At 35.9% G+C, this 14,257-nt stretch overlaps 2 protein-coding genes and 1 long non-coding RNA gene across 3 annotated transcripts; 1 reads left to right on the top strand and 2 right to left on the bottom strand.

Annotated features, from left to right (window-relative positions):
• Positions 1–348: 348 nt before the first annotated feature.
• On the bottom strand, positions 349–1,638 carry LOC129946534 (uncharacterized). The gene is made up of 3 exons (XR_008781623.1): positions 1,324–1,638; positions 790–1,266; positions 349–731 (listed from the first exon to the last, which is right to left on the bottom strand). It is a non-coding gene; the product is annotated as an uncharacterized LOC129946534 (long non-coding RNA).
• A 1,030-nt stretch (positions 1,639–2,668) lies between these two features.
• On the top strand, positions 2,669–6,149 carry LOC129945365 (protein argonaute-3). The gene is made up of 2 exons (XM_056055054.1): positions 2,669–2,826; positions 2,907–6,149. Exon 2 carries the CDS (start codon positions 2,933–2,935, stop codon positions 5,747–5,749), a length of 2,817 nt encoding a protein of 938 aa, XP_055911029.1. The 5' UTR covers positions 2,669–2,826; positions 2,907–2,932; the 3' UTR covers positions 5,750–6,149.
• A 5,979-nt stretch (positions 6,150–12,128) lies between these two features.
• LOC129946058 (sex-determining region Y protein) lies at positions 12,129–13,103 on the bottom strand. Its single transcript, XM_056056083.1, has 2 exons — positions 12,954–13,103; positions 12,129–12,894 (listed from the first exon to the last, which is right to left on the bottom strand). The coding sequence occupies exons 1-2, from the start codon at positions 12,977–12,979 to the stop codon at positions 12,495–12,497; spliced, it is 426 nt and encodes a 141-aa protein (XP_055912058.1). The 5' UTR covers positions 12,980–13,103; the 3' UTR covers positions 12,129–12,494.
• Between the last annotated feature and the right edge of the window lie 1,154 nt (positions 13,104–14,257).

Raw genomic sequence — 14,257 nt, 5'->3', positions numbered from 1 at the left:
TTGTAAAAAAAACGCCCACCCAATTGTCTTGAGAGCCCTTTCTGCATCCTTCTGCCTTGTTATCTGTATAACAAAGTTTATTTGAAGTAGATATGTCTTGTGGTTCTTGAGCTATTGACAACCAAAAAACGTTCACAACTGCCTGACGAATGAAACTGAACACAAAATGTCTTATTTTTGCTAAATTGTATGCTTGTATTAAATGTATCAGTTTTCTCAAATCAATGATAATTTTTAATAGAAAGTCACTTAATTTTTGTTTTCAGAGTTGTGACATGCCAAAGAACTGACGTTTTAAGAACTAATTGTATTTTTTTAATAACTTGTATTCAAAATGAAGAACTGAAATTGAGTGACTAAATAAAGGTCTTTCCATTGTTTTAAAATAAATTGTTATCTCCAAAAAATATAATAAGACTTTTTATATATTGATTGATGACATCACGCTAATCAACTTTTGTATAATCACCGGTATGTATATTATCTAGAGTCCTGAGCGGTATTTGTTCATTAGTCTAAGCATGTGTTAGTTGTCCCGTGCATTTCGCATAGGGCCAAGCCATTATAGGTGTAGTTAATATGAAACTCAAACCCCCCTGTCTCAATAAGCCGAAAACGACATAAGGTAAGCTCAGCAATCCACAAAAGAGATCCGTTGAATTCAAACATTAAAGTGTTCCTGTGCTAGTCCTTGAAGGGTACCCATGTCCAAGTTTTTCGTGATTCAATGACTAAAAAAAAAAATTGTATGACTTCAAGGTGACGCAAAGAAAAACAAGAGGTACAAACCTGTAACACTAAATCTTCCACACAACTGAAGTAAAAATTCATTAGCTTTATCTACATATATGTTTGCATACATATGTAAATGTTTATATATGTATAAGCGCATACCGATGTTAATTTTGAATAGAACCCAAATCATGTAGGAAATTATTGTAATTTCTTTTTATTATGATAATATTGGTATGGTTCAATCATGAATGAAACAGAATATCGGCCAAATGACCGCCGCGACACCCGGTGGCACACCTCCATTCGATGGTCGAAATTTTCGTTGACGCTGATGCATAATTTTCTTATAATTTGGTTTATCAACGTACACCTTTTCTTTCAAATATAACCACGAAGAAAGGAGTCTAAAAGTTTCAAATCACATGATCTTGGCACCTAATTAACACCACCACCACCTCAGGCGTCCGACTATATATTAAGCTCAAATACAATAGATAAATACATAAGTAGCAGGGTGTCTGAACTCTGTTCCTATAATTAAAAGATTAAAACAGAAATAAAATAATCTAGCTATTTATATAATTTTACCTGGGCTCAATTTGACTTGTTTTCTTCTTTCTGTCATCTGACGTACTATTTCGTTATTGACTTTATATAAAATGAATGTAGGTAGTACTAAAATGATGTACTGCGACCTTGAGAACTATTCTGTCTCTGCTTGTTTGGTGGACTGTACTTTAATACTTTATACTTTTATACCAGCAGGTACTTTTACTTTTAGAATTTTGTAACCAGAAAAAACTAGCATATTTTCTAACGGAACAGAATTTTTCCGTTATGCAGATAACTGTTTTTTCATGAGAAGTAAGAATGTTCTAGAATGTTTAGATTTGTATTATTTGGGATCACTATGGGTTGTAGTGATTCCAGATGTCGTATTCTTTATAAACTTAAGCTCGGCTTAAGGGCTTTACCAAACCAAAGCCTTACGTAAGTGGCGACAAAGATACTTGCACTTGAAAATGTTGTTTTAAGGATAAATTAAAATAATGTATATTTAAATTAACTCACAATCAAATAAGTCAGAGATCAAAATTTAATTGGTGTTGGTGCAAGCAGGAGTTAATCTGTCAAAAAACTATAGATTGAAAATAAAATAATTTTGTTTCCCCAATGGAACTCAAGAAATTAGGATACACTGTTTTAAACTTATTCAATCAAAAAATAATAAATATTATCTAAGACAAATTTCAATTTATTTTGCATTGCTGAACATCCAATTCATTTTCAATTAATACAAATTTGCATTTCGAATGTCAAAAGTCCAAAAAATGTATCCATTTTTGAAAAAAATAACTAGTTTCTATGAAGACATAATAATCTTGTCAAAATATGAACATTACAGTTAAAATTTATAAAACGAAATTCTTTGGGTAAAAATCATAAACTTTTAAATGAAAAGTTTCCTTACTTTAAAAGAAATCATCTGACTTCTAAGTAATTGATCATAATTCTATAAGCTTTCAAAGTTTAAGTTGGGCAATTTATATTTATGTATTTATTTCTTTGCAATCTTGCGATAGGAAATATTTAAAAAGTTGAATCATAAACATTTTGTTTTCAGAGCTTTGACAGCAAAAATCTTTTCATGAGATTTTGTTTTTATCTTTGTATAAAGTGACCACATTAATTCATTTTCTTACTTATGTTTACGTCAGCTGTCAAATATTATATTGTTAAATTTGACATAATGTACACACATAAAGTAAACACATGATGAAAATAATATATATAATAAAATATATTTTATTAAAAACATCTCTTGTAGCTTGAAAGTACCAAGTACACTACGAAACTACAAAAATAATTTTCTGTTATGAAACTTGGCATCACTTTATTCAACATATGCGTATGAGAAGTAGTGCAACGACAACGATTTCATTTCCTTGCAAATGCAGGCCAGAGCAGGCAAGCACATATCAAAACAACAGTTGTTTTTATTAAACCTTTTTTTTTTTGCTGAGTTTAGGCGTCGAGAATTTGTTGTGTCTTAATTTTTATAGGTTCGCTTGTTAGTTGTTCGTAGCTCAGGTCAGTCCCGTTAAACGCTTAATTTACTAAAAAGAAAAACACTTATGTATCTAATTTTATGTTATTCAAACATTATTTAGGATTTAACAAAAATACAAAATAAAAGATGTCTCGCGGAGGATTTGGCCGCGGTAAGCGTTTGTTCGAGACTACACCGGATGAAACACGCCTCTCCTCGCAGGAATCATCAAATTCAAGCGGCGCTGGTGGTGACAAATCTGTAAAAGACAGTGGCATCGATTCGAGGAGTCCCACTTCCAGTTCGGATCATCAACGACTGGGCAGAGGTAAACTATTGCAACAACTTTCACTAGCATCAACTGCGACACATGAACCAACGGGACGAGGAAGCGGGCGCGCTTCAGTCATTGCAACACTCCTGAATTCTTCGAATTCAACGTCAGATAGCATCGTCTTCCCCGGAGCAGCAAGAGGTCGCTCACGAGGACAACTCTTCGCTGGCTCATCACAGACATCCGACCCACAGACAAAGACATCAGGCTTGTCTGGCAGTGGCACATCATCGTCGTCACCAGAGATCGAAAAGCTCACTCAAAATGTAAGTAATTTGCAGGTATCCATTCCCTCAGCAAGGGAGAATATATCTCCAATCCCACAAGTGCCTGAAGCAGAGCAATTGGCAGTCCTGAAGCACGGTAACAAAGGCAGACCTGTTCCGCTCGTTTGCAACTACATTAGACTCAAGCAAATGGACCCAAATAAAGGAGTATACGAGTATGAGGTGCGTTTCTATCCAGAGATCGACTCGCGCTCCATCAGAATTAAGCTTTTGAATGAGCAATCGGCAAACTTTGGAGGCACCAAGACCTTTGATGGAGTTGTCCTTTTCTTGCCTATTCTCTTGCCTGACAAACTCACTACCTACATTGCAAAGAATCCTGGAGACAACTCAGATGTTGAAATACGAATCATGTACAAGCGGAAGAAGTCCTTGAAGGACTGCATCAATATGTATAACATCCTTTTCGACCGAATTATGCACACTTTAAACTACATCCGGTTCGACCGTAAGCAGTTCGATCCATCGGCTCCTAAGATAATCCCTCAGCACAAGCTCGAGGTCTGGCCGGGCTACATTACCGCCGTCGACGAATACGAGGATGGCCTGATGTTGTGCTGTGACGTATCCCATCGTCTACTCTCTCAAAAGACTGTCCTGGACACTCTCAAACAGGCCTATCAGGCAGGTGCCAGTAAGTATCAGGAGAACGCCAAGAAGGCGCTCCTCGGGTCGGTGGTCCTTACCAGATACAACAACAAGACCTACCGCATCGACGACATCTCCTTTACGATGAGTCCCATGTCCACGTTCCAGACGAAAACGTCCGAGATCACCTACTGCGAATATTACCGAGTGCATCACAACATCGACATTAGGGACAGAGCGCAGCCGATGCTGATAAGCATCAAGAAGCAGCGAGTAGTCAATCAGGCCCAGCCGGAGGAGTTGATGTTCTGTCTGGTTCCTGAGCTTTGTTATATGACAGGGCTACGAGATGATATGAGGTCGGATTTTAAGATAATGCGAGACATTGCGACCATAACGCGTGTCACTCCCAATCAGCGATCCCTGGCGCTGGAAAAGTTCTGTCGGAATGTGAATGAGACCCCGGCAGCTCGGCAAATTCTAGAGAACTGGGGTCTGCAGCTTGCTAATGCACCGCAGGAAGTCGTGGCGCGGCAATTTGAAGAGGAGCAGATATTCTTTGCTAGGAATAAGTTCTCCGCAGGGACGCAGGCTGACTTTGGAAAATATGCCACCAACAATGAACTAATCGATGTGGTGCATCTACGGAATTGGCTGGTGATTCACTGTCAGAGTGACAATCGCGTCGCTAAAAGCTTTATGGATCTCATGGAGAGGAATGCGCGTCCCATGGGTATCAATGTTCAGCGTCCGACTGTGATTGCCCTGCAGAACGACCGCATCGAGTCGTACGTGGGATGCTTGCGAGAGAACATCCGCCAGGGGGTTCAGATTGTCGTTTGCATTTGTCCGACCAGTCGGGACGATCGCTACGCCGCCATTAAGAAAATTTGCTGCGCTGAAATGCCAATTCCTTCACAGGTAATAAATGGCCGGACGTTGGCCAATGACGCCAAAAATCGCTCGATAGTCCAGAAGATTGCCTTACAGATGAACTGCAAGTTGGGTGGCACCCTGTGGAGCGTGAATATTCCACTGAAGAACGTAATGATTTGCGGAATCGATTCGTATCACGATGCCAGCCAGAAGGGTAATTCGGTGGCGGCATTTGTGGCCTCAATAAACGGAAAGTTCACTCGGTGGTACAGCAAAGCTGTGGTGCAGACAAAGCGAGAGGAGATTGTCAATGGGTTGTGTGTGTCTTTGATAGCCGCCCTCAAGGCCTACCAAAAGGAGAACAATATGCTCCCCGATAAAATCATAATCTTCCGAGATGGCGTTGGCTATGGACAGTTGGATTTGGTAAATAACTACGAGATTCCGCAGTTCGAGGCTGCCTGTGCCAAGGGCTTCCAGAATTACTCGGCTAAGATCACCTTCGTCGTGGTGCAGAAACGTATCAACACGAGAATGTTTGCGAACAACCGCGGAGAACTGTCGAATCCGATGCCCGGAACAGTATTGGATCATACTGTCACGCAACGCTATCTGTACGACTTCTTCCTCATTTCACAAATGGTCCGACAGGGAACGGTCAGCCCGACGCATTACATTGTAGTGAGAGACGATTCGGACTTCGCACCCGATATTCTGCAAAGGCTCAGCTACAAGCTGTGTTTCATGTACTACAATTGGCCGGGAACGGTGCGAGTGCCTGCCTGCTGTCAATACGCCCACAAGATGGCCTATCTAATTGGACAGAGCGTGAAACGCTCGAGTGGTGAGGAGCTGGCTACCAAATTATTCTACCTTTAAACATACGCTTTAACAATTAGACGTAGATTACCTTTTATGATGGTATGACTTCGTGGTATCCCAACTGCAATATATACTTTGAATTAAAATATTCGGGAGCCCGATTTTTTTTAGTTTGTTTGTTCTTCTTTTGAGTTCTTTAAGGGTTGGTTTATTCTTTTGAGAAATCACCAATATCCACAGACAACATATTGTTAGAAGGCTAAATATTGGAAATCTCTGAGATCTTAGAAATATAAACTGGCCCACATATGAAAGCCTTTAAAAAAATAAATCTTGTTAATTAAATTCTCTTAAATTAAACAAAGAATGTTTTCTTTTTAAGTTTCCTATAAAAAAAACTTTATAAATAAAAATGTAAACAAAAATCTATTTTGTAGCAAAACGTTTTCCAAAAATATTTAAATGTGTTCTTATTTTACGAAAGAAATGATGTGGATGAGCTTGCTAAGACCGTTTAGCGCTCTTTTTTAATACATTCTCTATAAATACAGGTGGGTACTTTCTAGTTCTCTTTGGGAATATGACTAAGGTTCAATCTATAAGAAATGTCGATCCACTTGTATAATGATGGATTAGGAACCAACAATGTCAATCGTGAGTGTGATCAGAAGGGGTGAAATTAGGCCTCGTCTTACGTCTTCCTAACCATTGTAGCTGGTTTCGGATGGAATCAATACTTTGTCTATAAAAACTCACCAGCAGCCTATCTTGGTTACTGGTCGGAGAGGAATTGTCTTCGATTTGTACGAATTTTATAACATGGTACCGTTTGTATGCGTACATTATAAAAACATAGAAAACAACAGATTTGGCCATCATTGATTGAAATAAGTAGATTAGCTCTTAGGATTAACCTAGGTGAATTATTTATTTTCTACTATTGCAAGGGACACTCTGCAATAGTCTTACGGTTCGTAGGGAACTTCAATTGGTTTCCTTGAGCTTAAAAAAAGTGTCTAGATTCATGTGCTATTACAATTGGCCATCTGCTTTATTCTACCACCGACAACCGCTTGAACCTAACCCGATAGGCAGGCGTTCCGAAGATGATATGAAAGGAGTTGCCTTTAAACAAAATGCCATTGCTCAACCTGCATCACAATTCTTGAACTAGAATCAATTTACTTAATAATTTGACTCAGATAATCGAACCTTGGATTTATTTATTTATTGAGCTTAATACAAGCTATCATAACTTAACTTAACACTAGCTTAACATTTTTTAAAAGCTCTTTAATGTACAAGAACTAACAAATTTGATTTTATTTGACTTAAAATTACAAGGGACGAGGAATTCGGACTCAAAAAGGGAAAAAGTAAAGGGTATCTTTCAGATGGGATTTGGAAATGTTGAAATCGAAGATTACCATAGCAGCGTTGCAGTGACGAATAATTCTGGACATTGGTTCAAAGTGCCCGTAATTAGTGCGGTGATGAGGGATATAGAAAAGGGAAACAGATCGCAGATTTCGAGGGTTGGTGTTAAGATGAATATCACTCAGGAGTGCCGGGGAATCTATATTGCCCATTAACAATTGGTGAGCACATAATATATCAGCGTTTTTGCGTCTAATATGCTGCAAACCTATCAGTTTTAGTCGATCGGCATAAGGAGGCAAGTTGGATGTATCATCCCAGGGGAGGCCACGTAAGGCAAATCGAACGAAACGTCTTTGAACATTTTCAATTCTGAGTGAATGGCTTTCATAAAAGGAAGACCATACTTGGCATGCATATTCAAGATGAGGACGGACTAGGGAAATGTAAAGCGCTTTAGTTACATAGGGGTTGGAAAATTCTTTTGACCATCTCTTAATAAAACCGAGAGATTTATTAGCTTTATTAATAATTTGTTCAAAATGGGAATGCATCTCTAATAGAATCGACTACGTTTACGGCGTCATTAAGGAAGTAGTATCCTCTGACATGGGATTTGTTTGCGCGAAAAGGTCATTTGTTTACATTTATCTACATTTAACTCTAGGAAATTATGCATGCAACAAACAAAAAAGATATTAAGATCATTTAGTAAAAGTAAGGAATCAGATGGAGTAGAGATAATCTTAAAAATGTTCTTATCATCCGTAAACATTAGGATATCTGAGTTTTTTTAATTTAAGACAGACATCGTTAACAGATAAGACGAAGAGAAGAGGGCCAAGGTGACTACCTTGTGGGACTCCAGAAGTTGCATGTATAGGACTGGAGACTGAGTTACGGAAAAGGACTCTATAAGTTCTATTTGCAAGATAAGAGCTTATCCAGTTTATAAATATAGATGAAAAGCCTAGGGCTCTTAGTTTGAGATAAATTATCTTATGGGATATTTTATCGAAGGCTTTGCTGTAATCAGTGTATACAACATCAACTTCTTTTCCATTCTCAAGGGCTGAGAAAACTTTGGATATTAAGTTAGTCGTAGTGGATCTACCTTTAAGAAAACCATGTTGAGTGGGGGAAAATAGAGGCTTGCAATGGAAATAAACGGAATCATAAACTAAGCTTTCAAAAAGTTTTGGAATGCCTGAAAGTTTAGCAATATGTCTATAATTGTTAATTTCATTTTTATTGCCTTGTATGAATGGGAAATATAAATGAATCTTTCCATATATGAGGAAACAAACCTTGGGAAAGAGAGAGTTCAAAGAGTGCATTTAGAGGCTTTGACAGAGAATGCATACATTTTTTTAGAACAACTGATGGGACGCCATCAGAACCAGGGCTAAAGTTCTCTTTGAGGCTTACGATTTTGGCAAGTACCATTTCTTCAGTTATTGTAAACGATGAAAGGGAGGTTTGAGTGCAACCATCTAAATAACTAAAGTAGTGTGGATCAGGATCATGCAGATGTTCAGTATACGATTTGCTAAAGTAATTAGCTAATAGATTTGATATGGTTGTTGGATCAGAGAAGATTATGTTGGAGAAACTCATTGAAGATGGAAACCCATCAGATTTTCGTTTGACATTTATAAACTTGAAAAATTTCCTTGCATCAGAAAGAAGGTTATTTTCCATTTGGTATAAAGGAATTCCCTTAATTCAGAGAAAGAATTATAGGCGAGAAGATAGTTGTTGTGATCAGTATCAGATTGGACTGTAAAAAGATCTTCCAAAACTTGTTAGGGGTATTTCTTAGGCTACGGAGCTCTCTGTTGTACCAAGGCGGAGCAAAGGTGAAATCTTTTCTACGAGAGAACGGTACTGATTCTTCAATACATTACGAAAGAATCAAATAAAACCAATTTGTAAGGGACTGATCTGTTAAGTTGAGGGATCTTAATTCAGAGTCGGCTGAGCTAAGAAGATTGTTAAGTTTGGAGAAATCAGCTTATATATCAGGTGTGAGGTTGGTTTCGGTAAGGGCAAAGATTTCATAAGGAAGGTTTTGGGAGTTATTAAAGACGGTAGACATTTTAGACCTTAACCCTCTTACATTTTGATAGTAAAAGGCTAAGACATTTAGGTTTACTTGTCTTTAGGTTTGGAGCGATAGTTTTGGATATGAGATAATCGTTTTGGAAAGATAAACGACGCAAAAGAGGTTAGGTCTTCTCTCACTTTTTGAGGAGACATTTCAAGGCCATCATGAAATTTCAAGAATATTTCCATAAGTGCATCACGTTTGGTAGGGAGGCCTTCTTGGGAGATTAAAACCTTAATGTTTGTATTTGTTCACTTGGATTAAAGAATGTGAACCTACAGGAAGACAATATTGGTAAAATGCTGTTGAAGCTTATACTGGGACGCTATTGCAGAGAGTGACAAAATCCCGATCACTCTGTTAGGTATACAGGGATAGACAGGGATAGGTACCTGTGTACGCAGCTCGACTGAGTGAAGTTGGTGGTTGAAAAGAATAAGTATTCATTCCATATCAACAGTGACGGGCGCTCGGTCGAGTTCGTGATTCGATGTTTAGATTGTGTCTAGGATTTTAGAAGGTTCTTATATAGAAATCTGCAGAAGGTTTTAAAAGGTAAACGGTTAAAAACAAACTCCAACCAGTTAAAAAATATCTCGAAGACCGGCATTAAGGCTCTCATAGCAATAAGTCCACTGGTGAATACACCGAACAGTGTAACAAAGTTTTACATCGCTTTGAAGAAAGTAAGATTATTATTAATATCTCAAAACCATTTGATAGAGTTTGTCATCAGGCCCACTTGTTGAAAATGCATGTCTTCGGTTTTATTTTAAATTGCGGCGTACACAACATTGTACAATGAGGAATAAAAAACCGCGTGGAAATTAATACATACATTGAAACCTAATTTTAAAGCATCATTGAAAGTGAACATCTACAGATTCTCGATCACATGTCGCTAAAAATAAGGCGATGCAAGAAAATTGTCTTTTTGATCCGGCTTTAATTTAAGTAAAACTCATTCAACCTAGAGCTTTGAAAACGATTTACGACGATAACTTACTAACGTCAATCGGAACACGGTCGTAAAGTTTCTTGGCTCACCCCTTTTTATCGGTTTTTTTAACGGACTATGCTCTAGTCAAATAGTCAGTTTCAATACTTCCTTTAAACAGTTTGACCGTAATATTGGCACTTCTAGAAATGCCCATCAGTTACTACTTAGACCAATTTTCTCTATCATTTCAATATTCATCAGGCTAAAACCTAATGTACAACACGACTTCCTTACTCCCCCCCCCCTCATTCCTTCCTAATGCTCATACTATGCCTCTGGATTTAAGGTATTTAAAACTCTTCGAGGGTGTTCGACCTTAAAAAAAAAACAACAAGACTGTTACAGTCCCTGGCCATATTATAAGACGCACTTTAGATTTTATGCAAAATCTTAATTTTCGGTTATTTTAATCAGGTTTTCGAATATTGTGATGCATTTAAATTGTTTTGTATACAGATACAGAATGTAAAGTACTTCCTAGAAACAAAGCAACAGATTTAAAGATTTTTTTTAAATTAACATTTTCAGTTTTGTTGTTTTTGTAATGTGTTTCAATATTTTGTTGAACCTCCTTTTGCTTTAATAAGAGCCTCAATTCTGCGAGGCATACTGTAAATGCATGATTTGACTGTTTCCTGCAATTGTGGGTGGTGATTCCACACGTGAATTACTCTTTCAATAAGTGACCGCATCTTTAGCTACTTGTCTCTTCATTAGCTCCCACACGTTTTCAATTGGGTTTATATCAGGGCTGTTTCCCGGCCAGTCCAACAGAGGGATGTTTCCTTCCCTCAAATAAGTTTTTATGGACCGGGCTTTGTGGCATTGAGCTCCATCTTGCATAAAAATCTAACCATACATCCATTCTTGAACATTAATAAATTTAGCGTATAGTCTAATATTTATAAAAATTTTGCAGTGCGTTTAATAATATGGCCAGGGACTGTACGTATAAAAATAGTTACTCCCAAATTTTGTATGTTCACTTCAAAATAATAAAAAGCAAATGTTCATCTTTTTAACGTAAAAGTGAGTCCCATCTCTATTTAATAACATATTAGATTTTTAAAAGTTCGTTCTGATTCAAATATTGTATTTGTTTTTTTTTATTATAATGAAAAAATAAAATTATTACTTTGTTGAGACTTAATTATTGATAAACATATTTACATACATACATATGTAGGCAAGAATGTGTTACAACAATTAGGACACATAATAGGTAGTGCTTCCAAAGTGACTTTTTATTCAATTTGTTAGTGGCTTGCATATCATTAAAAGATGCATACAGCTTCAAATTTAGAGCATGATAGGTTCTTACCTGCACTCGATTCAGAATTAAAAATATACAAAACCTTTTTGCATTCAGACCTAACTTTATTCCTTCTCTTTTGTATCTTAGCCCGCTCATGGACTTTTGATACCCTCTTTATTTTAAAGACACAGTGCGAGCACTAGAAAAAGAAGACTCAAAGAAAGTGTCAGTGGAAAATGAATTGTAATTCCTGGATTTATACAATTATTTCCAATCTATCTTGCGGTAGGCTTTTTAGTTAAGGAAGAATATTAAAAAAAAAAACAAATTTCATAGTTGGGAATGACTGTTATCTTATTCTAATTATGGCAAGATTGAAGGTCTTAAAAATCTCACTTTTAATTACCAAAATAATCAAGGCTCATTAGGGACCGTATCAATGAAGGGCGATACGTGTTATAGGTTTGGATTGAACCCAAACTTCTCTCAAAGCAAACCACTGGTGCATAATAACGTTTAGGAAACTATTTTGATTAAATTTATAATTTTTAACAAAAAGAAGATGTTGAATATTGGTATGGCTAGTATAACCTATAATACTACAACTTTATATATTGGATAAATAAGTCGCAAAAAAGGCTTCATATAATCTTTTTGAATTTTATAAAAATTAAATACAGGAAAGCAAATAAAAACGTTCATGAGAAGAAGCCTAAAATGATTTTATTTACAATAATAAGTTTAATAATACGCGTCTTATAGATTACACATTTAGAAAAACGCAATTTAACAATATACATAGGCATTATCAAAATAAATGTACGTACATGTATTTCCGATATCGTAATGATGAGTGAGTAAATGAAATTTCATTACAATCTATTTTTTTTAGTTTCTTTCTTTTTATATTAACTTAACTTAATAACTAGTATTATATTTATAATTCTAAATCAATCTTCATTGAAAGCTTAGATAGGCATAGGTACACATAAATTTGATCCATCGAATGGTTTTCATTTTAAATAGGTGAAGTTTTTTTTCTAATTTATGAGATTAAAGATTTTCAAATCTGATTTCTTTTGACTCTCTCAAAATGCAGCTCGTGCAATAATTTATTTTTGTTATAATAAATTGGATTGTCATGCTCGTTTAATTCGGGATCATATGAATACTGATGATGGAAATCATCTTGTGGCACTTGGTTTGCATTTGCACTATGATTGTGATGCAAGACGTTTTGATAATTATTCATGCTATGATTAATATGTTGCTGTTGTTGTTGTTGCATATTTTGCAATCCCATATTTGATGTGGAATAATCTTGATGTTGTTGCTGTTGCTGATGATTATGGTGATGGTGATGATGGAATGCCTCATCCAAGTTATTGTTATTTATATGGAGATTGTTGATACGCTTTGAAAGAGGTGTGGACTCACAATAATCATCTTCACGGCTTCTTTTTCTTTAATTGATTAAGTTTTGTTTTAAAGAATATATTCACAACAAATTTTAGGATCAAACCTTTTGTCCATTAAACCAGTCATCATTGCAACTCAATCAAATTAATTAATAATCTTGGGTTGGATAAGGTAAATTAATTTAGTTTTTTTGGGAAACAGAAACAGATGACTCTCAGAAAGAGTAAACAAAAGAAGACGTCACGGAAATTTTAAGTCCTGAACACAATCTAAAAAAAACAGTATTGGCAACAAGTAAGTTTACTTTGGAATACGTTTTCTTGTTGCAGAAGTAAAATCTACTGTACTCTTGACACTAGGAAACAATTTTTGTAGAAAACATAAAAGGATTCACATGAAGAAACACAATCGAAATAAGTGGAGAATTAGGAAAAGTCACCACTGCCACGAGAACTTTCATCAATGTACTAAAATTTCATGTTCCATAAGGGTTCTATAGATTTATATACAATATAAAGGTTTTATGCAACGAAATAAATACTATAAAAAAGTTACAATTTTTTGTTAGACGTTTGAATGAATGTTGATAAAAATACTTATGTCAATTGTCAGCGGATAATATCTTTTCATTCAACTGAAAGTTTATTTAAAGCTTTGTGTCAAGTATTCCTTGTCAAATTGGAAAAGTAATAGAGGATTTTTTTTACCATACAAAACATACATTTTGGTGGACTTGCAACCTGTTGTGCAGATTAATGTCGTTAATACTTTCAGCAGGTAAAAGATAGTTAAGTAACGTTCTTAGTTGAAAATTAATGGTATTAGAAAAATTAAAATGCAGTTTACTGCAAATGAAGTCCCTTGTTTTGTCTGAACCTGACCACTTTCAATAGAAACGTCATTGAAATCAATCCTGAAATTTTTCGAATAGATATTTGGCTGTGTTTATCTTTGATTAGAAATGCAAATCATATACTCTTTTTTTGAGGAAAAAAAGTTTAATTGTGCTTTTAAATTCATTTTCCTGAACAGCTGATACTTCTATGTTCAAAAGTGAAACGAATCGTTTGTAGTATAAAATTAAGGCAACTATCATTAATAATGTGTAATTCCCCTTATGTTTAGGTTTCAGAGTTTCGTAGCTAGATGTCGCACGCTGAGCGCGAAACTCTGAAACCTGAGACATAGAAGCGAGACAAAAGGTTGTTTGGCTCGCTCTCATAAAAATTTGTATTCTAACGTCTATTCTATTCAACGGACGCGCCCAAGCCAGTCGAATTAGATTTGTAGTCTTTAAATAAGAGTTATATTTTAATAAAGAAATTATATACCACAACGTCAGGTGTGGGGTAATACACCAAAAGAAAACTAAATTATTGTGTATATTACCTCTTTTTGCGGATTTAA

The sequence above is a fragment of the Eupeodes corollae genome, chromosome 2 (assembly GCF_945859685.1).
Source record: "Eupeodes corollae chromosome 2, idEupCoro1.1, whole genome shotgun sequence".
NCBI lineage: Eukaryota > Metazoa > Arthropoda > Insecta > Diptera > Syrphidae > Eupeodes > Eupeodes corollae.
This window is presented reverse-complemented; position numbering and strand designations above follow the sequence as displayed.